At 40.4% G+C, this 27,866-nt stretch overlaps 1 protein-coding gene across 1 annotated transcript in view; it reads right to left on the bottom strand.

Annotated features, from left to right (window-relative positions):
• The window catches only part of LSM5 (LSM5 homolog, U6 small nuclear RNA and mRNA degradation associated), a 137,876-nt gene that overhangs the window by 30,780 nt on the left and 79,230 nt on the right, over window positions 1-27,866 (bottom strand). Inside the window, exons 3-4 of the mRNA XM_044083202.1 lie at window positions 20,854-20,881; window positions 8,253-8,325 (exon numbers count right to left, since the gene is read on the bottom strand). Coding sequence (XP_043939137.1) covers window positions 8,253-8,325; window positions 20,854-20,881 — 101 coding nt within the window. The remainder of the gene's footprint in view (window positions 1-8,252; window positions 8,326-20,853; window positions 20,882-27,866) is intronic.

Here is a 27,866-nt window from a genome sequence, read left to right as displayed (position 1 = left end):
AGGGGAGGGGGGCTTGCCTTTAGTGTGACTTTTCCTCTAAGAGGCTCTATTATGATAACAGCACAGACAAAAATGTATTATTGTCTTCAAGGAGGTACTGTAATAGAAAACCATCAAATCTGGGAATTCCAAAGAGCATATTCATATGGGAAGCGTAAATATGAAGTGAAGCATATAAGTATAGGTTACTGACACATGCATATATATTTAGAAAACAGCTTGCTGATAACAGGTTACTAAAGGGAAGGAAGTGGGGGCAGACAGAGATGGATTTAATCCTTTCTGGATTAGCGGTTTGAGTTTTTTTCTTTTAAGATGGATCTACCATTTTTCCTTTGAACCAAGTAGTTTTTCAGTTAAAGAGTATATCATTTGGTCTCCTCAGTTTTGTAACTTGGTTACATTTCCTATAAGGTTCAATATCTACTTCATTCCTCTCAGAGCTCAGACAAAAAAAAAGACCCCAAGAATGAAAAACTTCTGGGATTATTTGCCAACCATGACTGCATATGTAAAAGCACTTGCTTGCCATCAGCGAAACTTGAGCAAACAGTAAAGTAGATTAAAAAACCACTACGATGACTAAAGAAGTAAATAAAACACCACATATACTATGTGAATGGAAAAGGGGAAATGACAGAATATACAACATGTCTGTAGATGTTCAGATAATAATCACTGCTACACAATTAAATCACAATGTGCAGGAATTACTCTGCAAAATAGATGTCTGAGCACCTGGCCTGCTCTCCACAGAACTTTTGTTATGTTCCCCTGTACATGGCCTGCCCTCTCATACCCAGCAGATGTCAGCAGGATGTTCAGTATGAAAGGACAGGCACTCTTTTTTTTTTTTGGTCTACAGATATTACTATTTAGTTATTCATGAAGGGGTGACCAAACTGGTCACCAAGTGTGCTGATAGAGCCCACCACATATGCTGGAAATTCTGTCTTGCCCTCACAGCAACAGCTAGATCAAATAGGAAAGGGTAAGTTTTGGAAAGTGAAAGAACGTTCCTCCTTAAAGTACACTGGACGTGGGTAGGGAGGGAGGAATGACTCTTAGCACTGATCTTACCTAAAGGGCTACATTAAGACAAGCATACTCACAGAGCTCTGGTACTTTTAAAGCAAGCATCACTGCTGCTGCTGTAAAGGAGTACTAAGCAATGGAACTATCCACAGAGTTAGTGAAGGGTGCAGACAAATGTGCAGCACTGCAGTCACAACCTCTCCCCGCTTCCAGTTTGTATTGTCTAGAAAAGTTATAAATGGACATCCATGTTGGTGCCTCACAAATACTGTTTTGGGACATTCTTGAAAGACTGCTGTAGTAGAAGTAAGGCATCCTAATAAGACCTTGTAGACATTTTCCATAGTGACCATAGTAAAAGGTGATGCAACCCACCAACCATCTGATTAGAATTTGTTTAGAAACTTTTTTTTTTGTTTGTTTTTTTTTTGTTTTACTTGTGTAGCATGAAGGATACAAAAAGCTGGTTAGGCTTCCCATAACAGAATCTTATTTGTCTGATTGGCTATGCATATCCAAGAGGTACATGATTTTTTTCTCCTTAGTTTTGTAGAAATGGGACAAAAATGGCTCAGGATTAGTGCTTCTTCCAAGAGTATGTCTTGTATGAATAAAATGTTCATCCCAAAGTCCATCCTGTGTTTTGAGGAAGACAATGGACAGCACTCTACAAAAAATACTTTGATTCAGAGTAGTATGGGGGTCAAAAACAAATTTTTTCCAAGAAAGAAACCAGCAAGAGCTAAGCCTGCAGGTTGTAAAGAAGCATCAGATTTTCCAAAATGAAATTCAAGCCATACAGAGCAAGTACCAGCTTCCTCTGTGGTTTAAAATGTACCACCCTTTTCAAAAACTGTTTCACTGAGGGCTCAATAAAATGGTTGACAGAAACACCTTCACTAAGAAAACCCACTATGCTAAACCAAAGCCATTCTGAGATAAGTGCAATTAGACCTGCACCAAACTGAATCTGGTACACTTTGCCAGGTAGGAAATTCTAGAATAATCAATTTAATGATCCTCAGGAGGACAGTACTCCCTGTACAGATCAATGCTCAATGTTCTACCCTCCTTCCAATAAGCTTTAGCTGTTTTACTTTCAGGTGTACCATCATCCCTCCCTGCTGTGACAGAAGGCTGCATGAAATGAGAAAGACCTTTGAATCTCTTTTGCTCAACATCTTCAGTGACACAGAAACAGTGCTTTCCTCACCACAGTACTTTACGCTAGGAACAGAAAAGAAAACTCCTTGTTCTATGAAACAGAAAACAACCATTTTTATGGCTGTGTTGCAAGGATCCAGGAGAAGTGTGGGATCCACTAGTTCTGTACTGAGGAAATCAAGTCCATCTCTGGAGCACTCAAATTAAAGAGAGTCAGTGGAAGGTGTTCTGGACTCTACTTGCACTTGTGTAAACTATGTACAAATTTGTTCAGGTGATCAGTCACAGCATTCTTTGCTGAGGGAATATGATAAGCATAGACAGATGTGCCGTTTTGATGCCAGATCCCTGGCCAACAAGAATAGCCTGCAAAGGGATACTATGAGTAAGTGCTTCCCCGTTTACAAATTGTGGTACTGTCTGTGGCAAGCCTACAACTCCTAGTCATAAAACCAGTCTTAGGACTGGAGCACGTAAAAAATGACTAGCATCTCTTTTATACAGAGAGGTCCAGCTTTGTTAATGTTACTCCAACTGCCTTAGACATTTAGGGAACTTGGGCGTGTGCCTCAAGCCATTGCATTATCCATCCAAGTTTAGGGCCTGGTCCCTTTCTGGGCTGCACAAATGAAACCCCTGGACCGACTTACCTGTACTGCTCAAAGGGACTATCCCCACGGGGGAGGGTTAATTGCTCTCCTCCACAAAGTGAAGGTGGTGGCACAGTTTTTCTTTTACTTTTTTTTCTTTCTTTTGAAGTACCATTGGAAATGTCCTCAAAGATAGCTCCTTCAGGGTGGTTCTTGTAGTCATGTAAGCTCAGTGGGAGAAAAGAAAGAACTCCTTGGTGTAATATTTTGCTGCAGGAATGACAGCACACAAATTATGTGCAAAGATGGCCAAAAGACACAATCTGTGAAGAGCTATAGTTGGATTTCTGAAGATGCAGGGAGTCTTAGGCTGGTTAAGGACTGGACCATACAGTATAATGACCTGGTCAACTCTTTCTAGACTTTTTCCCAAATTACGTGGTCATCCACTGTGGATGCCCCACACTCTGACATGGGCATTAGAAAGTCCAAATGTCAAGGAGATCAACTATCCCTGCCATGAACTGGAAAGATTTTCAGTGCTTCCTGAAGCGGAGCATAATGCAGGTAATTCATCTTTTCACACCTGCCATGACCAATCAGGTCACCAAAAAGAGGAGAGAAGACAGAAAGGGCAGGGAACATGAGCATACCAAATTTCTTTAAAACCTGAAACTAGATAAGCCTGGAGAAATCCATTATGGGCATCAGTGATCCAACTTTTCTCTGTTAAAACAGAAACAGCATGGAACAGAACCAATGCCCTTGTTCTAATGTAGGGTGTCCTCTCTCTCTGTCTGCTGCTGAGGTGAACAATTTTACAACAGGTTTTCTCAGTTTTCTCGTCTAACGGGATAGAAATCACTAGCACTGAAATACAGTTTGTACCCTGTGCTTATGAAATGCCCTCCCATCATCCCATGGTCAATGTAAGCCCTTGCAATTTGCAAATGTACATTTGCCTGCCTATCTGTTGTTGGGAAGTGAACACAGGGAGAGGTGAGAATGGTACAGTCAGGATTAGAAGGCACCCTCTTGGCTGGGTAGGAGGTCACCATCCCCAACCGACTACCTGCTTTGACCTCTGCTGCCTCTTCGTTGGCCTTTCCTAAGAACCTACTTTAGTTTGAAATTTAAAGCACAAGACTTACTGTTACAGATGGGCCACTGTTTACAGATTTAAAATTTTATGTACTTTCAGAGTGAAACAACAATTTTGTAGTTTGGATAATCTTGCTCATCTTTTTCCAGTTCCATGGGAAAACAAGAAAGGAATTATTTGTGCAAGGAAAGTGTAAGAGCTGAACTTTGATGCCGTCAGCTATGGCTGAATCCCTAAGCCAATGCAGTCTGATAATGAAGCCCAAACCAACCACCCTTGCAAAAACACCAACATCACACCCACAGTTTTGAAAGTGCTTAATTATCTGAGATACAGCTTTACTGTTTGGCACCAAATTATTAGCAGGTGGCAACTTTGAACCTCAGACTGCACCTACAGATATCACAGTAGGATTGACCACCATACTTTTTTAATGGAAATATTTACATTTCTCTTCCACCTGTAGAAGTGGTCAGGTTTCCTGGGTAGCAATGGCTGAGTAATCAGGTTCTTTCAAGGTACTTTCAAAAAATGTACTTAAATACTTGTATAACTGGAGGAACTTTGGATGTCTTGGGTTTGCCAACACTCAGTAAGCCTAAATAAAGCCGACAGGAATTAAACAAAAAGTTTCTAGGTCCTATCAAAAATGTTTTCTCATTAAATCTAGGCACAGCCTGAGAATAAGGACTCATTCTTATTAAGATTATAACAGAAAGATAAAAAAAATCTGGGTACAGTAGGGTTAAGGGTATGGTTCTCCTTCTTCAAGGAGACTCATCTCAGCACAACCTAGCTATGCACTCAGCTTATTGTAGAATGATGTTAATTAAACAGAGACTGAAGATACAGCCAGCTTACTGGCCAAGAAATTCATCTGTTACTTTACTGCATTTTCCACACCATCTGTCCCTCAAGATATACCTGAAACTGGCTCATCTACAGCTATTACACAAGACCAAGTCCTAAAACACTACCAAATGCTAAAAGTAATGCAATGATGGGCGATGACAATATAGCTGGATCCATCCACAACCACTCTTCCCATTTTGCACATGGGGTCAAGGTGTCACTTTAAACAGTGACAATCTTACACTGCCACGTGGCTAGCCCTGCTGCAGTAGTTCATTCATACCACTCGCACACATGCTCGCACCTATGGCCAATTTAGAGTGTCCAATCCACCTACCGCATGTCTCTGGAATGTGGGAGGAACCAGAGCACCCAGAGGAAACCTATGCGGCCACGGGGAGAACATGCGGACTCTGCACAGAAGGCACTCCAGCAGAGAATCGAACCGGAGAACCTCTTGCTGGGAAATGACTTAAACAGCATGAAGCATGATTCAGTCACCCCCCAACAACAGTGTTCAATCTTAACCTCCATGCAATCTTTGTACCAGGTAAATGGAGAACAGATGCAGTCATTGCCCTGTATAAGGAAGGGCCTTCCACAGGCCCAGGCAAGCTTGAAAAGTCTCGTCTGCAAAGCCTGGAAAGACTTGCCATGGAACTAATCAATAAGGATTCAGGCAGCCTTCAAACACTGAAATTGTCAGTTTGAATTCGTCAAGGGTAGGCCATTCTTATTTAACCTGGTGAACAAGGCCATCAAAGGAATGGATGAAGGTAAAACAGCACACACTGCATACCCTGACTTGGCTAAAGCTTTTGACAAAATCCCCCACTCAGTCGTAGTACAAAAACTAAACATACTGGAAGTAAACCCCTATGTCACCCACTGGATTGTCAATTGGCTCACATAAAGGATGTGAGAAATCAAAATGGGGAAAGTTACCTCCACAAAGAGGCCTGTAAGCAGTAGAATCCTCCAGGGTTCTGTGCTGGGACCTCTCCTGTTCAGCCATCTACTCCTCTGGAGAAAAAGCCAATACCAAAAGGCTCTGTCTGATTAAGTATGCAGATGACTGTAGGCTAGGAGCAGATGCTGAATCTCCAAATGGCTTAACTATCCTGCAGGAAGGTTTGTACTAAATAAACAAAATATTGCCAAAATCATGGATTGAAACTAAATGTAAAAAAATGCATTATCGTATACTCTGGGAAGCCATCTACCCCAGGGAACTATCACATTAACAATATGTCCCTAAGAGTAGATCCAGATGCTTAGGATTTGGGGACTCGCGTGGATAGTTTGACTAGCATGCATCTAGTGTCGTAAGAAATTCCTTCTATATTGCACGGCTTGTATAAAGGAAAAAAAAAAAAAAAAAAAAAGAGGGATTGTGTCTAGCTTTATGGATGTCATTGCCCCCCTTAAATCAGCCCTTTATTAGGCTAATCTTTGCGTATAACACCCTTTGAGTATCTGTCCAGACACATGCAACAACTTGAATCCCCCCCCTCCCGAGAGATGCTTTACTAAGAATAAAATGCCTAAACAATATGTCCTACATGAACTTATACCATGCCCTGTCATGAACTTACACCATGCCCTGTCTTAAACAGAAAAAAAAAATGTTGGAATCCCTAGTGAGGGACAGTAACTTCTAGATCCAGTAGCAGCACATCAGCCATCCTCTGTAGTCTACAAACAACCACCAGGCTGTGATTCAGTACTAATTTATATATACATACAGGTCTGGTGCAAATAAAATATCTGTACCCCACCAGCAAACTCTGAAAGGGTACTGGTAGATGGGGATACCACAGCAGCTGGCACTGTGGCCTGGGAGCAAAATCTGTATCTCTTTAGAGCGGACACACTTGGGACCCTTTCAAGTCTGACATGGTCACAAAGGCTTCAAACATCCTGACTTAGAAGTTCTGGCTTCTTAACTCTGTCCACAAACAACCCATGCCATATTCTCTAAATGAGCAGAAACATGCAAGCTCCAGCCAAGAGTATCAAAACTAAACCAAAGAAAAGCACTGCTTCTTATGAAAGACACTCTGGACATAGAAAGTTTTTAGTCCAAACAAATGTAAATCCAAAAAAAACACCACCACAGAACAGCAAACAAAGACCAGTAAGGTGGCATTTCTGCAAAAACTAGTCTTTGTTCTCTACTCTGCAGTGGTGTGGTTTATTTATTTTTTTTAGGGAAGAAGTGCTATTCTTTGGTTTGTTGATCTCAACTTTTTACTCATTCTCAAGATGCTTAGAATTCCAGCTCATTTGGACAATTCTCTCTCCACTTCAAACAGCAGATCCTTTTCAAAAAGACAGAATTTTCTCTTCTCTAGAAATAGTGCTCAAAGTCCATGCTCTTCACAAAATAGTATTCATTTAAAAATACACAGCTTAACCTTATAGAAGGCCCAAGGCAGAACAGACACTGACTGGTGGTACCAGCCACAAGCACACTTGTTGACCTTTCCTTGGGATGGCCCCTGGTTACTTTTGACAATGCAGGATACCTTGGGAAACACCAGCATGTTAAAAATGAGGGCCTGGTTAAAGTTAAAGTCATTTAGGAAAAATTAAATCATAAGATATTTGCAAGTGATCTGTCTTCTATCTAGGGCAGAAAAGCATTAGACGTTTCATTCAAGAATGTTACAGCTTGAACTAAAGAGCAGTTAAAAGTGCAGTGCACAACCTCAAGGTTAATATTCCTGGCAGATAATTCCAGTTACATATGTGCACTAAAACATGTTAAACTGCTGCTCCAAGTTCTTTCACATCCACCTAAGGGTGAAAAGGTTGAAGTACAGTTGTTAATTTGCACTATGAGCAACATAACCTGAATAGACTGCTTTATAGAAATCAAGTCCCAAAGAACACCACACTTCTTACTCAGCAGCAACTACAACCCAAAACAGCCTACGTTTTAGAAGATGGAAGTAATAGTGTTGGCATACTAAAAGTTAACATTAGTCTTCAGAATTTGTTGGACTTAACTCCACAACAATTGTCTTTTCAATTGTTATGATTATGTGATGTCTGTTACTTGCTCATGATGGTGGTGGTGTGTTACGGTTAATTTTCCTCATTTGTTTACTATGCTGAATCAGTAGGTCTAATGACAGTGCAGCATCCTCTACCTGCAACACATTCAGGCCTTACACATGACACAAAACAAGCAAAGAACACTTCCACATTTAGCCTTAAATAACTTTCAAGAACATTTAACAAATTACTCTAGGCAGTCTGAGCAATTAATTCTACTCTGGGCAATTTGAGCTATTACTACCATCTAATGACAGAAAACAAGAAAATATAAAAAATCAGGAATAACTATGTGTGTGTGTGTATATATATATATATATATATATATATATATATATATATATATATATATATATATATATATATATTATACATACATACACACACACACACACACACAGACACACACAGACACACACACACACACTATATATATATAAAACCCTTACCATTGTTATGTTGTTTCCATTTAGTAAAATTTGGTCAAGTTTTGTTATTCTTTTTCCTTCAGGAGTTGTCTCACTGGTTAAGCAAGAGAAACAAGCTATGTTAATAAAATACACAACTGAAAAAAAAAACACAAAAATATTAAGATAAACACTGTTTTAGAAAATCAGTTTAGTATACTGAAAATTATCAAAAATTACCTTAACTTCAAAAATTACTGAAAAGATTATTTAGCTTACTAATGCTGAGTCTTTCAATTGTCTTTGTATGCCTAAATGCAGTTCTATGACAATCTCAACACTACAGCATTACAGTATATAAAGAAGTTGCCCAGGGGTGGGGAAATACAAAGTTAGGGTTAAGATGCCAGACTCCACCAGTATAAAGTAATTATATACATCTTCATGTACACATGTTTTTAAAATATAATATGCACAGCCATCACACTCTGCCTCCTGCTACTGGTACCTGACCTATCTAGGTAGTAAGTCAATCTACAATACTGCTGAGGTGGCTGAACAGAGAAAATATGACTGTAATGGTCTCGGTAACCATTCGTGCAGCTCAACTGGACACTCTTCAAGCAATTAGGTTCATAGGTAATACTAGACTGAGGTCCTTTTAGGAAATCAGTCTGCAGACGGTTACAAGCCTAGCCAATATCCAGAGGTTAGACTCAAACCTTGTAGGTGTGATGTAAAGACTTATGCCAAACCTGCCCCTCAATAAAGGCAATGGGCTAAGCCTTATCCTACAGCATACTTTTGCTTCAACAAAGTCAAAACTAACCAACTGAAACCTATCCCTGAAAGGGTGGGGTCCACTGTGACGCCAGGGATACTTTCATCTACAGTTATGGATAGCTCCTGTTACTTTCAGGACCATCCTTCAACACCTTTTTGTCAGCTTAGAAGTACAGCTATAGGTGCTTCCTTCAGACTTGCTTACGCCAGTTTATTCATGGCCTTTGGTTTAATTATACTTGTTTTCAAACTTTTTTTCTTAACAATTACTATAGTAATTTTATTGGTGATTTGAGTTTTATTTGTAAGGATGATATTACCAGTGTTCACAATTTTGTTAATTAACTTGATAGGAATAGATTTGGAATTAAACTTACATTATCCCCACCTAATTTGATCAGATGACTTGATGTTACATTAACTGAAACTGTAGATAGACTAACTGTAAGAAAGTTGTTTTGCAAATCAATTTATTCGATAGATTAATTTATATGGTACACATTTTACATGGTCATTTGATTTCCTCTCTTTCTAAAGGTGAATTTAAGAGTTAGAAGGCCAAGTTCCTATAAGAAGGATTTCTTTTTTTTTTTTTTTTTTTAAATAAAACTATTTCGTATTTGGGAAAAGGGGTTACTCCACAGATGATGATGTTACACCTTACTGAGAAGCTTGCATCACTCCTACATCTCAATTATGAGGATATTCTAATACGTTAAGACAATATTGCAGGTGGGTACTGAACATTTACACAGACTGCCAAACAGCAGATTTGTTTCTCAGTATAATGTTATATCAAATGAAATTGTTTCCTTGATTAAAAGTTGGAATATTTTAAAAATGAATGTCATCTTGGTTAACATTTTGCCTAATCATCTTATGGTTTATTTTTCACATTGAGTTCTAGTTATTTTGTCATACCTAATTAAACATGACTATGGAATTGGACCAGTGGGGTACTGTCCTCTGTGGCGACTGTAGTGTTTTGCACTGCAATCCAGTTTACGTTTGAGAAACGGACAGTGTATATTACAGGTTAATGGACACTTTCATTGTAATAGCCATGTATTAAATACCTATACAATTTATTCACCAGGCAAATTCACCATTATGCACCAGAAACATGAATATACGCACAGCTAATAGTGTTCTTACCACCTTTATTTCTCCCTATTCTAGTAAACTTATATTTACTACAATTCTTCAATTACAAGTTTATAATTATTCACAGTTCATCTACAATTGTTAACTTTTATAACTATGTAAACATTATCTATTGCCTAAATGCTGTATAAATGGTTCTCCAATCAACTATGTAAATATGTAATGAATTTTCTTCTATTTTGCATTTGTACTCTGCTACTTTACATTATATAATTCTACTTTTGTTTACTAGCATGTAATATGGAGCTTTTCTCCCTGGCCTCCACTGAAAACGGGCTCCTTGAGCCCAGTGGACCTCCCCAGTTATCAAACTGGAAATAAATAAATTCTACGCTGTTGAAACTAAAAGAACATTTTATAAAAGAATATGTTAGGAATATCTGTTTAGGTAATACTCAAAGCTTTTATTGTCCACTGCATTGGACTCCACAGGAATGACACAAATGTGAATTACTAAACAAATTAATTGGCATGTGAGATATGGCGGGGCTGTTAAAAATATTTTACAACATAAAGAAAGCATTTGAATTTTGAAATTTAATACACTGCTTCCTTTTTGGTTTGAATCTATTTTTTTTTTTAACAGATTTTTGTGATTAATTAGTAACATTTCTTTCCAGTTTTTCATAAGTAAGCTGTGATGTTTTATGTTTTATCCTCCCTGGAAGGCTTATGCTGAGGCATGGGAGAATAAATGTTTCTTTTCTGTGTGGAAGACAACATAGTTACATTTATTTTGTTAACCAGGAGATTAAAAGTAATATTATCACAGGTGTGCATGTGTGCCCTGGCTGCAGAAATGAATGCGATACTGAGCAACTGGTTCTTGGGAGGAGAATTCTGAAAGCACCTTCACCAGGAAGCATGGGAACTATACAGGGGGACAACCCTGCTCCACCCAGTGGCTATCAAGTTCCCTTTCATATGTCTAACTGGTCTGTTCATTAACCTAGGTGGTGAGAGACCTGAGGGTCCGTTTGCTCCTTGTGGAAAGTGTCAACCACCTTTCCTGAGGATTTTTTTAGATATATTTTTGAGCCCCCCTCCCCCAATAACATGAATGATGATATACGAGAGATCTTATTACACCTTCTACTGTGGATGTGCACATTCCTGAACATGCAAAGGTGATCACATGGATGTAGCAGCTTAGCTTACATACTCCGGGTCTATATTAAAATCCCGAAAAGGCCTCAACATCGAAGGTATGTATATCGACACATAAAGGTCGATGTATATAAACAGCGAAACACGTAATCGACAAAGATCACAACGCCGAATGTGTTACTTCAAGCAAGAGTGCCTCACAGGTACGTTCAAACATACAAACATGAAATTAACCCATTTTTGCAGGGGGGCTGTGCTCCCCACAACCCCCCCCCTAAAATATACCAACTCTGAGACCGCACTACAGTGGGGAAAAGGATATATTTCCTTATCTCCATGATCACGTTGCTGGCTAAACACGTTCGGCGTTGTGATTTTCGTCGATTACGTGTTTTGCTGTTTATGTACATCGACCTTTATGTGTCGATGTACATGCATTCGATGTTAAGGCCTTTCGGGATTTTAATATAAACCCCATACTCCATATACTGCATGCTGTTCTCATCTCCCTCCAGTAGGTGGAAGCAGAGCAGTAAGGCCAGACTAGCTCCTTCCTGCAAGGATGAGTGAGCTGGCACTTGCCCACTCACTCTCTTACTCTCCCACCTGCCACCTGCAATGCATGAGCCAAAAATTAAACCTGGATTGTCTGGGTCATAGCCAGGGCTTGATTCATGCCTCACAGCCGGGCACAACTTGTCTTTTTAATGGTCAGAAGGGCCTGAAACATCAAGATACTACATACATAAAGATGGACACCGGGGGGAAAAACCCTGTTTCAAACAAGAAATAAAGTAACCTTTAACAAATGTTGAGCTCACAGGCTCAAATGTAGATAGTCACTATGGAGCACTGGTTAGCAGACTTGCCTAAGGGTTGAATAACAGGACATAAACACTGCCTTTAAAGGTGGCTTGAGCATCTCCTGCTAGGCTTCAATCCTAACCTTCACAAAGCCATGGTAAGCACAGACTACACACACACATATTTGATTTCTGTTATTCCATGCTCAATTACAGTTCTTGAAAAGAATTCAAGATCACCAGCAAGGTAACTGGGGTAGTACGGGGTAAGACTATTCCTAAACTGACAGACACTTCCACTAGGAGGCATAAGCCTAAGTAAAGGAAGGACTTCTAAGTAGCTGCTATCACTTCTGGAGACCCTAAAAAGCAGATGTGATGGGCTTAGTCTACAACTGGTACTAGCAGAATGTGCATGAAATTAGGCCATTCTCATTCAGTATGGGGAGATGACTTCTGGTCCCTCTCCCCTGAACTCTACAATGAGGAATGATATTAGGTTTGTCTTTGCCACAGAAGGGAGAATATTTCATTGACTACCTCCTTCCTGCCCTGATGAGCCAAGTAGGAAAAAAAATAAAAAAGGAGAATGGGAGTGTTTAACCAGGTGGCAAGCAGACCAATCTTCAAAAAAGTGCCATTTCCACAAACTCTGATTAAGCACACCTTCTTATCTTACTGCTCCAAGTGAGGACTGAAGGAGTACTTTAGAGTGCCTACCAGCTCATTCACTTCCACAGTGATGCCCCATCAATGACTCACTGACAGATGGGCAACTATGTCCCCTGCAATCAAGTGCAACCTTGTGTTACCTTGTTTGGTCACCTATCACATAACAGACTAGTGGTATAATTGGAAATTGATGGTCGTCTCTGGGAGCAGCTTTTTCTGCAAGGCATTAATAGCCAAGAAGGTAACTATCTGGCTGACATGAATAACCCTTTTGGGGGGGGGGGGGACGACTCTCAAAGCCCCACTTGACATCCCAGATGAGGCTCCTAGTCCACGAGTATATCCGTCTTCAAGAACTGTGAAGGGTTCAGTTGTAGAATGGGAAGACCCACCCAAAGACTGGTAGGGACTGTCAACTACTCTAAGACTCTGTGCCAAGAGTACATCAAATCCCAAAACAAACACAGTCACCTGTGTGTAGGCTCCAATTCGTGGCATCTTCAACTATGAAAAAAATCCAAAGTAGAGTGACAGCTAAAGGACCCAACTGATCCAAAAGTTCCAGTTTTATTAAAAACAATGCTACTTGGTTCTGGTGAAGTCTGTTATTTAAAGACAAAAGCACTTAACCAGTTAGCATATTTCTGTATGTAGGTATGTGTGTTTAATAAAATTGGAACCCAAGGACCAGCAGGATCCTCTCACTAAGAGTACAACACCAGAAACAAAAATTTCACAGATATTGTATTACCTACATCTTCAGGTACGCAAATGGCAACATGAAAATCATGTATGGCATTAAGCTCATGAGGAACAGAATCTCAAGAAAGGACTATGTAATATGCCTTTACCCACTCGCCAAGACCATGATATCCTGGACCCTTCTCCAAGGGCAAGGATGACAACAGACAGCATCACAGTACCATGACTGGTGGTGGTAGTGGGGCTTGCTTTTTAAACACCAAGAGCTGCCTTGGCACTATTCCCAAGGCAATGGTGACCTTGCAGTTGAAATAAAGACACTTTGAGATGAATAACCCTATTTAAAAAGGCAGATAAGCTAAAAATGCTCTTTTAATATATACAGGATAAAGATCCAGGAAATGAATTGCTGGATTAAAAAGCAATTTTGAGTAAATGGCCGTGGACATGTCACATCATAGGCTATTAAGAGAAAGTATGCCTTTTTTCAAGTAACACCAAGATTGGTAAACACAATTATTCCTGAAGATGAAAAGGGAGAGGAGAACTTGGTATCTTGAAAAAAAATAGGCCTACAGTACAGCACATGAAACTCAGTGGAAAATATTAGCAAAACGAAGCACTAGCTCTACAATAATCAGTTACAGTGACTATTAAAGAAGGTGGAAGTCTAAGATCATATAAGTGGCTACTCATTAATATATGCATGGCTGTTGACAGATGAAGTATCACCAAATCACTTCTCAAACTACTTAAAAGCTGAAAAGTTAGGCTGGCTAATGTAACAATCCATTTTCTTTCCACTGAAGCTGACAAGCTTACTAACTGACAAGATCAAGTTAGCAGCCTACATGACAAGCAAAAAAGATAGCTGGAAAAAAGAAGTTATGTCCTTACCATAACGTTCCATGTGGAGTGTTCATCTCGCCTTGGTTATTGCACATGGGTTCGGAGCCGAACCTCGGCTCCGTGCCGGCCGCATGCAAGCTCTGCATCGAGAAGAAGCTCGAGATCACCTATTACCCACAATCCCCCTCTGCCTTTACCTCAGATCTAGTTTGCAAGCAAACCAGACATAGAGAGCACACACATACCAAAATTTATCTAATGATAAACATATCTATATACATATATATATATATATATATATATATATATACATACCTACACAAGTGTATCATACAATACAACTAATGCAACAGCAGAAGGAGAATACTCCAGACCAGGCACCACATCGAACGTTCTTCCTAAGGGTGGGAAGGGTGGGAGTGTAACCAAGCGAGATGAACACTCCACATGGAACGTTATGGTAAGGACATAACTTCTTTATGTGAGAGTGTTCAATCTCGCCTTTGTTCTTACATGGGTAGCGCCCTAGCTCCATGATCCTGAGGAACTCAAGGGAGAACGTTCTTGAGCACAGTGGAACCAAAGGTTGCCCTATCCCTAGAAACCCTGTCCACTTTGTAATGAGAGATAAATGTATGTGGTTTAGCCCAAGTAGCAGCCGCACAGATCGTATCTAATGGTAAGCGAGCTGCATGAGCTAAGGATGTAGACACTGATCTGGTAGAATGTCCTTTGGGTTTGACTGATAACGTTTGATTAGAAGCCTCATAAACGTATGTGATACAATCAGTTAGCCATTTGGAAAGAGTTCGTTTCGTGACTGCTGAACCTTTCCTGCTGTCCGCAAAAGCTACAAACAGCTGATCAGATTTCCTGTGATCTTTTGTTCTATCCAAATAAAATCTGAGTTGTCTATGAACATCCAATTTGTGCAACATATACTCCAATTTATTAGAGTGGTTTTTGAAGAAGGTGGGTAATTCAATGGACTGATTAATATTATTAGTAGAGCAAACTTTGGGGAGAAAGGATGGATTAGTCCGAAGGGATACTCTGTCAGAGTGGAAAATTAAATAAGGGTGTTTAATAGAGAGGGCTTGAAGCTCAGATACTCTCCTAGCGGATGTAATGGCCACTAGGAAAAGAGTTTTCCATGACAAAAATTTCAATGGGCAATTTGAGGCTGGTTCAAAGGGGGGCAACATTAATTTAGAAAGCAAAAGATTCAAATTCCACGGTGATGCAGGACTTCTGACTGGTGGTCTGATATGAAAGGACCCTTTCAAAAAGGCTTTACAAAGTCTGTGAGCCATAATAGGCACACCACATTCTTCCACATGATAGTTAGAAATGGCAGCTAACTGCACTCTTAAAGTAGCAGGAGAGGCTCCTTCGTGAAATAATTCTGTCAAGAACTCCAATATCTTGTTCAACGGAGCTAAAACAGGATCTAAATGATGTGAATCAGCCCAGAAGACTAAACGTTTCCATTTACTGGTGTAGGTCTTTGTAGTGGAAGCTTTATGAGAAGCCACTAAGATATTTTGAACCGCTGGTGTTAGGGAATCAGACCTGGCTAGAAAGGGAAGCGGAGCAGCCAAGCTGCTAGATGGAGTGATTCGAGAGATGGGTGAGGGACTCCTGACGAGTGGGTCAGTAGATCCGGCTCTGGGTCCAGCATCCAAGGTCCCCGAATGCGGTGATGCAATAGAAAGGGGAACCAAATCTGACGAGGCCAGAATGGGGCAATGAGGATAATAGTCCTCTGAAGGTTGTTGGCTTTCTGCAGAAACTTTGCAATCAGGGGAAATGGAGGAAAAGCATAAAGGAGACCCGGGGGCCAATCGTGCACCAGCGCGTCTCTGGGGACTTCCCCTGGAGGGGGCAATAGGGCAAAGTAGCTCCTGCATTTGGCGTTCATTGGAGACGCAAACAGATCGCAGGAAGGCTGGCCCCACTTGCGAAATATCATGCTCGCAATTGACTGTTTCAGAGACCACTCGTGAGGCAGCAATATTGCTCTGCTTAGCCTGTCGGCTATGACGTTGGATGACCCCGGGATATGCGTTGCGATCAGAAAGCGACCCGTGGACTCCGCCCATTGCCAAATTCTCATGGCCTCTCTGCATAGTTGATAAGACCTGGTTCCCCCTTGCTTGTTTATGTACCAGACTACGGACATGTTGTCCGTCTGAACTGCAATAGTCCCTAGAGGAAGAAGGGGAGCAAAGTGTTGCAACGCTAAAAACACTGCCCTCAACTCCAGAACATTTATGTGCAGATTGTACTCCAGATTGGTCCATTCGCCTTGGACTGTCTGTCCCTGAAAGATGCCCCCCCACCCTATCAGGGAAGCGTCCGTGGTTATCGTCGCTGACGGTGCGGGTAGCACAAATGGTCTGCCGCTGGACAGGTTGCAAGTCTGTAGCCACCAAGTTAGGTGTGACTTGCATGTTTTTGTTATCAAAATTTCGTGAGTCAGAGGAAGTTGTTGGAATGACCATTGTGCAAACAGGAGCCATTGTAGAACTCTCATGTGCAGTCTTCCCAGTGGTATCGCAATGAGAGAAGCTGCCATGAGACCCAATACTTTCAGAACCAGCTTTGCCGGGGACTTTCTGGACGACAGCAGGAGAGAAATGTTGTTTTGAAGCGCTACTATCCTTTCTGTAGGAAGCCTTAGAACCAATTGATGCGTATCTAATTCCGCTCCTATGAATAAGATATGCTGTGATGGCTGTAGTAAAGATTTTTCGAAATTTACGGAAATTCCGAGGTGAATACAAAGTTGTAGGGTGTAATCCCTGGCCTGTATCAGTTGACGCCTGGTGGTGGCAGACAGGAGCCAGTCGTCCAGATATGGAAACACCTGGAATCCAAGGTGTCTCAGATGAGACGCTACCACTGCCATGCATTTGGTGAAAACCCTGGGGGCTGAGGTCAGACCAAAGGGCAGGGCCCGAAACTGATAGTGACTGGCTCCCAGCCGGAAGCGCAAATGATCCCTGGACGCCCTGGCCATCTTGATGTGGTAGTATGCGTCCTTCAGATCTATTGAGCACATCCAGTCGTCCTTCTGTAAAAATGGAAGGATCGATTGAAGCGTGACCATTCGGAACTTTTCCTTCTTGACAAAGGTGTTGAGGTTGCTTAGGTCCAGAATCGGCCTCCAGTCCCCTGTCTTCTTTGGAACTAAAAAGAACCTTGAGTAAGTTCCGAATCCTATTTGGTCCGCTGGGACTGGTTGGATGACTCTTTTTTCTAGCAGCTTTGAAATTTCTGTAGCTGCTGGGTTTCGCAGATGGGGTGGTACATCTGGGAGTTTTCTCTTTGGAATGGGGGTGGATAGGAATGGTATTTTGTAACCTCTGGTAACAACGCTTTTTACCCAGTTGTCTGAAGTAATGTTTTGCCAGGCCTGAGGGTATAAAGCTAAGCGACCCCCGACTGCCTCCAGAGCAGGACAGTCGGGCCTCCTCTCAGGAGTGCTGAAAAGGTTTACCGGGGGGGGATCCCTGTCACCTTGGTTTTGCGGACCCCCTCTGCCGCCAGGGCGGCGTCTTCCACCTCTGCCCCCTCCTCTGCCTCTAGAGGGGGCATCACCCTGTGTGCTTGGGAAAGATCCTTGGGGTTTTCGAAACCACATTTTCCCACCACGTTGCCCTTTGGGGTACGGTCTGGAAGGGGTGGAAAAACGGACTCCGACAGCAGACAGAGTCTTTCCCTTCTGTTCACACCGGGTAAGGGTCTCCTTTACTTTAGGGCCAAAAAGTGTGGCACCATCAAAAGGGGCGTTAGTAAAGGAAGACTTGAAGGCTTCCGCAAACGAACATAAGCGCATCCAGGATTGCCTACGAAGAGCAATCGCTGAAGCCGCTGCCCTACTCGATCCCTCGGCTGCGTATGATATCAGCCTCATGGATGAGTTAACAATGGATGTGAGGGTATTTAGATGAGCTGAAACCTTTTCCGAGACAGCAGCATCTGTAGTACCCTGGAGGGTATCTCCCAACTCTTTGATTAGATCCCTCTGTAAGCGTGTAAAATGGGTCAAATAGTTCAGGGAACGCATAGAGAAAGCCGCTGAACTAAAAATGCGCTTCCCATATCTGTCCATAGTCCTAGAGTCTCTGTTAGGCGGATGGACAGATGAGGAAGATTCAGACATCTCCTTTTTCGTGGCCGCTGCCACCACCATGGCGTCTACTGGAACTCCTTTAGTGAGATAAGCCTTGTCCTGGGATGCCGTGATGTACTTATTAGGCTTCCTAGGGACTGGTTCCACCGTGTCAGGAGTCTCCCACGCCCTTCGAGCAATCAGCTCCATTAACTCATCGAAGGGCGGAGTGACCCAGGAGGAGGAAGGGCGAGCACCAAATGCCTTCAGCAAGACTGACTCATCCTCAGAAGGGGGGAGTGACTGCCAGTCACCTCTCTGTTTTAATATCTCCAAGATGTCAGAAAAGGAGACATCTTCTGTAGGTGACTTAGGGGACCCTTCTGATTCATCCAAGTCAGTATCGGATGTCAAAGATTCTTGTGGAGAATCTAAGTGTCTCCGCTTACACAATCTTTTCCTAGGGACTTCTTCGTGGGGAGCATCCGAAGAAGCCTCCGAGGAAGAGGGGGCACCCTCCAGGGGTGGCTGAGACACCGGTGCTCGACGCTTGGATGTAGCCGTGGGTGCAGAGGAGGATAACGGTCCTTTATGGGGAGGAGAAGCTGATCCTGCTGAAGTGGTTGTCTGGATAGACAACACCTTCCTCATGAGGTCGAAGGCCCCCGGGTCCCGAGTCGAGGTATCTCCCGGTTCCGAAGAAATGGGAAGAATCCCCGAAACAGGCCCCGAAGGCACCGACCCCGAGGACGGAACAGAGTCTATCCGTGCCGAGGCCCCGAGAGGGAGTGTCGGAACCGAAAAATTGGTCCGACTCTCGGTCCCGGAACCAAGGATGGATCTTCGTCCGATCCGGTACCGGAGTCTCGGAGCCGGAGTCGAGGTGAACGGGGCCGACCGAGAAAAGGACGGTTCTGGCACCGAGGGCTCCACAATCAGCAGCTCAGCTTCTTCCGGCTCCGACGACTGGACAGGTCTCGGAGGAGGAACAGATGGAGAAAGTGGAAGGCCTTCAAGTCTCGACACCAACTGAGAGGAGACCGAGATGAGCTTGGATAAGACCGTATTCTCCATCAACTTCTGCACCACACGGTCTACATCGGTGTCGGAGAGGGGTCTGGAAGAACGAGTCGAAGGAATCGAAGACGGAGCCGACCTCAAGAGTGTCGGTGGAGGGAGCTCCGTCACCGGTTCCAAGACTCGAGGCTCGGAAACTGCCAACAGTTGAACACTCGGCCCCGAAGTCTGTGGAACCGGTGATACAACTTTACTTGAAGAGCTCGGAGCCGATGACTTGGGCTCCGACGTCTTCGATTCCTTCGAGGACTTGGATGCCTGGTCAGAAGCATCCAAAGCCTCCTGAAAGGAAGGTTTTAACAAACCCCTGTCCATTAATTTCCTGCGTCTATCTGTCATGACCCTCCCACTGAAAGAATGACAAATAGAACAGTCCTCTTGCAAGTGGAGAGGGCCAAGACAGTAGACACAGGAAACATGGTTGTCAGTCACTGACATTTTTTGCCCACACTGGCAACGCTTAAAACCTGATTTGGTCTTTTCAGACATGTCAAGGTAAGTAATACTGTTGTCAAATCCAGAAAAAAAGACAGTCAAGTCCGGTAAAGTTTGTCAATCCAGTAATTAGTCAATCCTGTAGCAATGTAAAGAGTGAGGTAGGCCCCGAAGAGAAACCTAACTAAGTTTTATAACTTAATGGAACCGAGATTTCCCTATAGTTAACCACACTCACACAAAAACAATATTAAACAGTTTTAACACTAAAGAACCAGAGAAAAGCAAGAATAAAATTCTAAATCTTATCTGAGGTGCTCGAGCTCGACCCAGTGATGCGAACGCTGCAGCGGCAAACTAGATCTGGGGTAAAGGCAGAGGGGGATTGTGGGTAATATGTGATCTCGAGCTTCTTCTCGATGCAGAGCTTGCATGCGGCCGGCACGGAGCCGAGGTTCGGCTCCGAACCCATGTGTAAGAACAAAGGCGAGATTGAACACTCTCACATTGGACATTAAAAAACACAAAATGTATGCTAGCAGCAAGATGAAAAAAAAATGTAGTCGCCACAAACAATATTAAATGTAAAATTTATGCCAGGAGAGGAGATGCTACTCGTCACAAAACAGACGAGAAGGAACCTAAAGGAAAACAATACCAAAGTAAATGTACCAAAGATATGAGAAGAGTCATTAGGGTTTTGAAATGTATGCTGCAAACAAAAAACAGGTTAAGGCTACTGGCTGTTTGAAGGTGGACAAAGGTGACAGTTGACCCCAGACCCACTGTTCTCCTCCACTACTAGTACCAGTACAGGGTTTCAGTAAAGTAAGAAGCTACAAATATAGGAAAGACTATTTAAAGGCAGTAAGCATTTAAAATGGAAGCATGAATTAAATATGCACCATTCTTATTCAAATCAACAAACACTTACAATTCTGTGACATCTTCAAGGACCATGTCTAAATATTCATGTCAAGGAAATGATGCATACATTTTGGAGATTACATTCTGTTACTCAAGAATAAAGGACGTACATTAATTCCTACATTCTGTATTCCATTTGTCACCACTAGATATCTCCAGCTAAAACTGCATGTAGCTGTGCATGCAGGTCTAGTAAAGCAAACATACACCAAACAATGTAAGCACTCTTACAATTTTTACACACAATCAGTGATTTAGTATTAGATAGGAAATCACATATATTACATATTTAATGAACAGCACAGCACTGGATAGAGTTTCGAGACAGATTAATAGTGAGTCTTATTCTTCCCTCTATCACATCTTTTAAGTTAATACATCAAATGAACAGCACAGCACTGGGACTGTACCTCACAACTGTCCCAATTTTTGCAGAATGTCCACATTTTTGCCTCATATTTTTGGTTTGTTCTTCATAAAATTTGCAGCTTTCTGGCAAACCATTCAGGACTAAAATCACTAAATAATGCCATACATTGGAGTTTCAGACTTCATATCCTTTAGAAAACTGCATGTTTGATGAAATATCTATTAGTCTAGCACATTTATATGTTCATAAGAGCAATATTTAGAAACTGTCCCAGATTTTGGGTCTTCCTCCCCCCATTAATGTAAGCAGCGTCAGTGGCACAACAGGTAGTATACTTGTTTCTGGTGCAAATGGCTGCAAGTTCTATTCCCACACCAGGCAGATCAATTACTGACACTGCAGTGCAGCATAAAGGAGATGCTGCACTCCTGAATATGTCATCCTTCAGACGAGATGTTAAACAGAGGCCTCATCCACTTGAATTCGTGGTAGCTCAGGTGGATGCAAAAAGATCCCACAGCACCTATTCAAGAGTTGCGATCATGCTCCACACTATTTACAATGATTTACAACACATTTAAAACATCTTACAATCGTATCTTTTACTAACAATCTACATTTACCCGTTATCATCTTTGGACCCCCCACTCCCTTACCCACAACCAAAAACTTACTTTTTTAAATTGTTTGCCAATATCCATTTTCCATTAAACTTTATCTCCTTCAATCTTTCATTCCATACTGTGTAAAACATCTTCCTGTTTTACATATTCCTCTCTTTTACCTTCGCAATAACCATGCTTCCAAGCATGTCCATTTTAATATCTTCCACATTTTTTATCCCTTCCAGATAATTTTTTCACAACTTTTCCAATACGTTCTTCGCTCCAACATTTCAAGACATGCTCTCTTCTTTCTACATCCCCAGAACAGTTACATACTTTTTCTTCTATCTTTTTATAAAGCATATTCCCTTTCTTTGGTAATTTTTTATAGTCTCTAAAGAAAATCTTCACATTCTACATATTCTTTACACCTCTTCCATCTTGTTTTTTTAACGCTTTGTTTTCTTCCTCCACTCTTTCCCACAGTAAATACAATACCACTGTTCACAACATTCTTATACCATATTTTCCTGTCTTAATTTTCCACAATAATATTTTTTCATGACATTCTTTAATTTCTCCACTCATGCAGTTTTTTCCTCTTAAATTTACTCATCATATGCCATACTTTTATCACTTTTTCATGTTTTGCAGGGATACCATAAATACGTTTGCCAAATATGACATTTTACCTAACACAGAATTTACTAAATACATTTTTTTTTGTAAGGTAACTTGCAGGTTTTCCAAAATAAACACACATTCTTTACTTTCTGTACTATTTTTTTCCCCATTGTTGGTCTTTTACCATTTCTAAATCTTATCCCTAGTACTGTTATTTAATTCATATTAAATTTAATATTCCCTATTTTACGCATCTCCTAAACCTTTGTTCTTTTCTGTACTTGTACTCAAACGAATTACTCCCCTTCCTTCAGCCATACTTTATCTTTCGTGACCAAGATATTACCCTCATAAGGTAACATAGTTGGTATTTTAATTCCTTATATTGTCCTATATTCTGAAACATCCAAATTCTTCATTCATCTCATTAACTACATTCATTACTAATGTAAACATGCTACTTGCTGGACATCCCTTTTTTATTCTGCTTTTAATATTTCTTGACTTGGCCAACCATTCACTAACACCTTGTTTATTCTATTTGCATGCTGAGTAAACATATCTTTCTTATTCTCTCACTTATAAGCGTTCATTATTTCCCATAATATTTAATATTATACTGTATTAAATGCCTTATTTAAATCACCTAATATGTTTATTTTGGTCCTTCTACTCATTTTTTATTACTGTTATTAACTCTTGGCTTCCATTCCCTTTCATACTGTATATTATATCTTCTATTATATTTTGAATCTTATTTTCCATTCTTTTCTGTATTTCATAAAAATTGTATAACCTGTAAATACTATTAGTCTCCAATTTCTTATACCATGCTTTTCTCCTTTTTTCTATTAAAACTTTATTATTCCAACATATACTTATTTTTGCCTAAAACCTTCCTGCCACCATTTAATACACAAAATACTTCTGCCATATTAACAAATTGCTATACGTCCAATATTCTATCTCATCTAGTCCTGTCTGCTGGTTCTAAATTAACTAATTTTAATGTATTTAACTCTTCCAGTTGTCATTTATTTTTCTAATTCTTTGTTATCCTGTTCTGTCAACTTTATCACTATCCATATTTGTTTTCTTTTTATTGCTTTAAACATATTTTTACATGTTCTGCAATTATCCACAATACCTCCTGCTGTCTGTTAATTTCACCTTTTTCAGTTTTCATTTCACTTATTATAGTTTTGTTATCTTTTGCCATCCTACTTAAATACAAAGCTGCTACTTCCTTCTTTTCTTGGAAAAGATGCATTTGTTTAAACAGATTTTTTTCTTGATCCACTCCATATAGATTTTTCATTCCTAAAATATTTTTTATGCCTTAAAAAATTTGAAAATGCTTCATTGCTTACTCCTCTACATTTCTTTTTATCCCTTTTCTTTTCTTGCCATTCCAAATAACACTGTTTATACTTTTCTTTAACATTTAACCACCAATGGGTCCAATTATTACAATATTCCTGCATGCCCATATGATCTTCCCATAACTGCATGATTTCTTTCCCTTCTTTCTCCCATACTTTTTCATTCAGTCATTTAAATTCCTATTCTTATGTACTCACTTTATTCCTGTATCTCTATCCAAATAGCCAAATAGTCTGTAAAATATGTATGTAATGTTTCTTCCTGTAATCCTGAGACTTTCTGAAATAATCGCCATGCTTAGTTGCTCTCCACTATATGTCCATTGTTTATTATCCCAAATATATAGTTTTCCACATATGATTACTTCAGACATTAAATTATCACCACCATCCCCTTTTTCATAAAGTCACAATTAAAATCACTATACATAATCTAGAATTTTCTTGAACATACTTTCTCTTTCTTTATAACACATGCATATACAGCTATTATTCTACATACACATTTCCAACTCAAATCTATCATTATTCTGCCCATTACTACCAATATAATATCCAAAATCTCCATTACTACCAACATAATATCCAAAATCTTCAGCTTTCTAATATAAACTTCCTATACCTGAACACATTTTTTTCCTCCTAAATTCCAAGTGATTTCATCCACCCATCATTTTTCTGTTTGTAGTCTTGACTCTTCTGTTAACAATCTTGTATGTTTATCACATCTATATCTTGGGTTATACACCTTTCAAAGACACCATACTTCTCGTTACATTTTGTATGCAGTTTATATGTGCTGAAAGAATTTTCAGTTTTACTTTATCTCTATTTTATCCTTCCCTTGCTATTTTTCTTCCTCCTTTCCCTTACTTATTTTCATTTGTACTTAAACCCATATATTTTCTTTTCCTATCTGTAGATCAGAGTATGTATATATCTTTAAGAAGCTATCCAAGGGCATGCACAAGTGTATAAATACTGAGCATGTGCAAGTCAGACTTCCATTTTGTAGTCAGCTGTTGAGATGTGAACACATATGTAAGTAAGCTCAGTTAGTTCATTGATATTTATAGATGCTGCTATCCATTCTGATGTGTTTATATATATGAAAGCATCTGAACAAAACCCCATGACTTCTCAATATTTGTATTAGAGATGAACGAGCGATATGGTGTCAGAACCGGGAAAAAGGACATAAATCAGAACCAGCATATCTAAAGGGCTGGAAGTCAGAACCGGCATATCCAAGGGGGTAAGAAGCTTGAGATGACATGGCTGTAATGAGTAGAGGCAATTGGCTACAGCTGGCATGGCAGTGGCTCATGCAAAAGATGTGTAAATTTTGCAAAACAGGTCAGAAATTAATTTCAGGTATTATTTATTTTATTTTTATTTTACATTTGTTGACCGGGCTAGTCTAGCTGGATACATGTCCATTTTCAGTAGAGGCCCGGGGAGAAAAGCTCCATGTGCAATACAACAAGCAATATACAATAAAACAATATACAATAAAAACCCATATTAAGTACAAACTTGAAAAAGTATACAGAAGGACACATGCAAAATACAATCAAGGAAGAAGTACCAATAAGTTGTACACTAAAAACAATATAGAAAATAGTATTGATTAGAGCTGATTTGTATAGAATAGGGGACAACAGTTTTTGTTTTTCTTTTTTTTTTTTGCAATGTTAGCTGCTATACTACCATTAAGCATGGCCAGAGCAGTAAACAATGATGAGATATAGGTGTATATATGAAGAATTCAGTCAAAGATACATAATAAGCAGATCTCGTAGGGAAGGCTAGTTGAGGCAGGTGGTTATTATTGAGAAGAAGCAGCAGTTAAGTCAGGGACAGTACAGGAACATAGCCAGTGTGTCATGAGCTGAAGCTTGAGCTTCTTTTTGAAACGTGTATGAGAGCAGAGAGTTGTGAGTTCAGTGGGTAGTAGATTCCATAGCTTACCAATGGTATTACAGAAGAGGGAGTCACCTGCTAAATTGTTGGATCTGCAGGTGTTAAACAGAAGTTTATTAGAAGAGCGTAAGTTTTTAGGATTGTGGTAGAGGGTAAGTAGGCTTGAAAGAATAGGAGTACTGGAGGGTTGATACAGGGTTTTGTGGGCAATAGTAAGCTGTGAAAAGTGCAGATGGTGTAGAAACTCTAACCAATCAAGTTGTTTAAGATTTACACAGTGATGGGTACGGAAAGGAGTGGCAGCAGCAAATATGGCAATATTATTATAGGATACAGTCAACTTGTTAATGTTGGCTTTAGAAAGGTTTGTATAAATGGGTGAGGCATAGAGTAGAGTAGAGATGAGATGAGTTCTGGCTATAGCAGTCCTGGCTGCTGGAGTAAGAAAGGGTTTGATTCTATAGGAGGATCCAAGTTTCTTGTTGACTGTTTTTATTGTACTGTTAATATGTGTGTCAAAGTTGAGGTTGTTGTCTATAGATATTCCTAGGAGTTTGGTAGTTAGGTCTGGAGAGATAATAGTACCATTGTTAGATGCAAGTGTAAAATGTGTAGGGGTGGACTTGCGGGTTGGGGAGAAGAGTAGCAGTTTAGTTTTCTTTGGATTTAGTAGGAGGCAGCGGTTTGTAAACCATTGTTCAACAGTATTAAATGCATTCTGGGTGATGGTCTGCAGTTCAGTTTGAGAAGTAGCTGAGCAGATAATAGTGGAGCCATCTGCATACTGAATGCAGGTAGAATGTGAAATTGCTGACTGAAGATCATTAATATAGATGGAAAATAGGAGTGGCCCTAATATGGAGCCCTGAGGGACACCAAGGGAGATGGGAAGGAGATTAGAAAGATTATTGTGCCAGAGTACCGGTTGTTTTCTGTTATCAAGGTAAGATTTGAACCAGTTGATGGCTAATGGGTCTAGTGATCGAGATTTCATAATATGCAAGAGCAGCTGGTGATGAACCATGTCGAAAGCTTTGGATAAATCAACAAATACTGCAGAGGAAAGAAAGCCGTTGTTACGATTATTGTTAATACAATCTGTAAATGATAGCAGGGCAGTGGTGGTACTGTGGTACGGTCTGAAACCATGTTGACAGTTTGCCAGTAGCTTATTTTGGAGAAGATGGTTTAGAAGTTGCTTCTGGATACATTTTTCCATAATTTTCGCTACAGGAGATAGCAAGGCTATAGGACGAAAGTTAGAGAATTCATTAGAGTTCCCACCTTTGTGAAGAGGAATAATGTAAGAAATTTTCCAGATGGACGGGATATTTCCTTTACTAATGGTTCTATTGATAAGGATAGATATAGGGCAGGCAATGGATTTGGCTCCAATTTGAAGGTATTCTCCTGGGAGTTGGTCAGCAGAAGGGGTGGAAGGTTTAAGTTTTAGTAGAAGAGAGCATATGCTAGAAGTAGACACTGGTTGCAATTGAAAGGATGGAGGAGGATTTAAAGATGAATTAGGCAGATTTGTGGTGTCTGGTGAAAGATGGCTAGCAAGAGATTGGATGGCATTGGTAAAGAAAGAATTAAAGGAGTTGGCAGTGTGAATGGGATTATCTGGGTTGGAGCCTAGAGGGTTAGGGGTGGTTGATTGTCCTGGGTGAAGAAGTTTGTTAATACTGTTCCAAAACATTTGAGGTTTATTTCGATGGGTTTGCTGTATTTGGAGGTAAAAGTTCTTTTTATCTAGCACTATGGCTTTTTTAGTATTATTTCTTAGTTGTCTGAAAATTAAGTGATCTAATGGGTTTTTAGCAGTACGCCATTTAACCCAGGCTTTGTTTCTCAGATGGATTTTATGCCTTGTAGTGTTTGAGAGCCAGGGTGCTGGTTTAGCTTTGCATCTAATAGAGCGTAATGGTGCATGGTGGTTCAGGATGGTTAAGAATGTGGTATTTAAATAGGCTACAGCTTCATCAAGTGGAAGATATTTTAGTGGTGACCAATTACATTGTTTAAGTTCTGTCAGGAATAGATCATGGTTAAATTGTTTTTTGCAGCGAACAGTTCTGGCAGTGCTGGGATGAGTGAGGTTGGTTTTAGATCTAAT

This window comes from Protopterus annectens, chromosome 9.part0 (genome assembly GCF_019279795.1).
Source record: "Protopterus annectens isolate FY-2018-M chromosome 9.part0, PAN1.0, whole genome shotgun sequence".
Taxonomy (NCBI): Eukaryota; Metazoa; Chordata; order Ceratodontiformes; family Protopteridae; genus Protopterus; species Protopterus annectens.
This window is presented reverse-complemented; position numbering and strand designations above follow the sequence as displayed.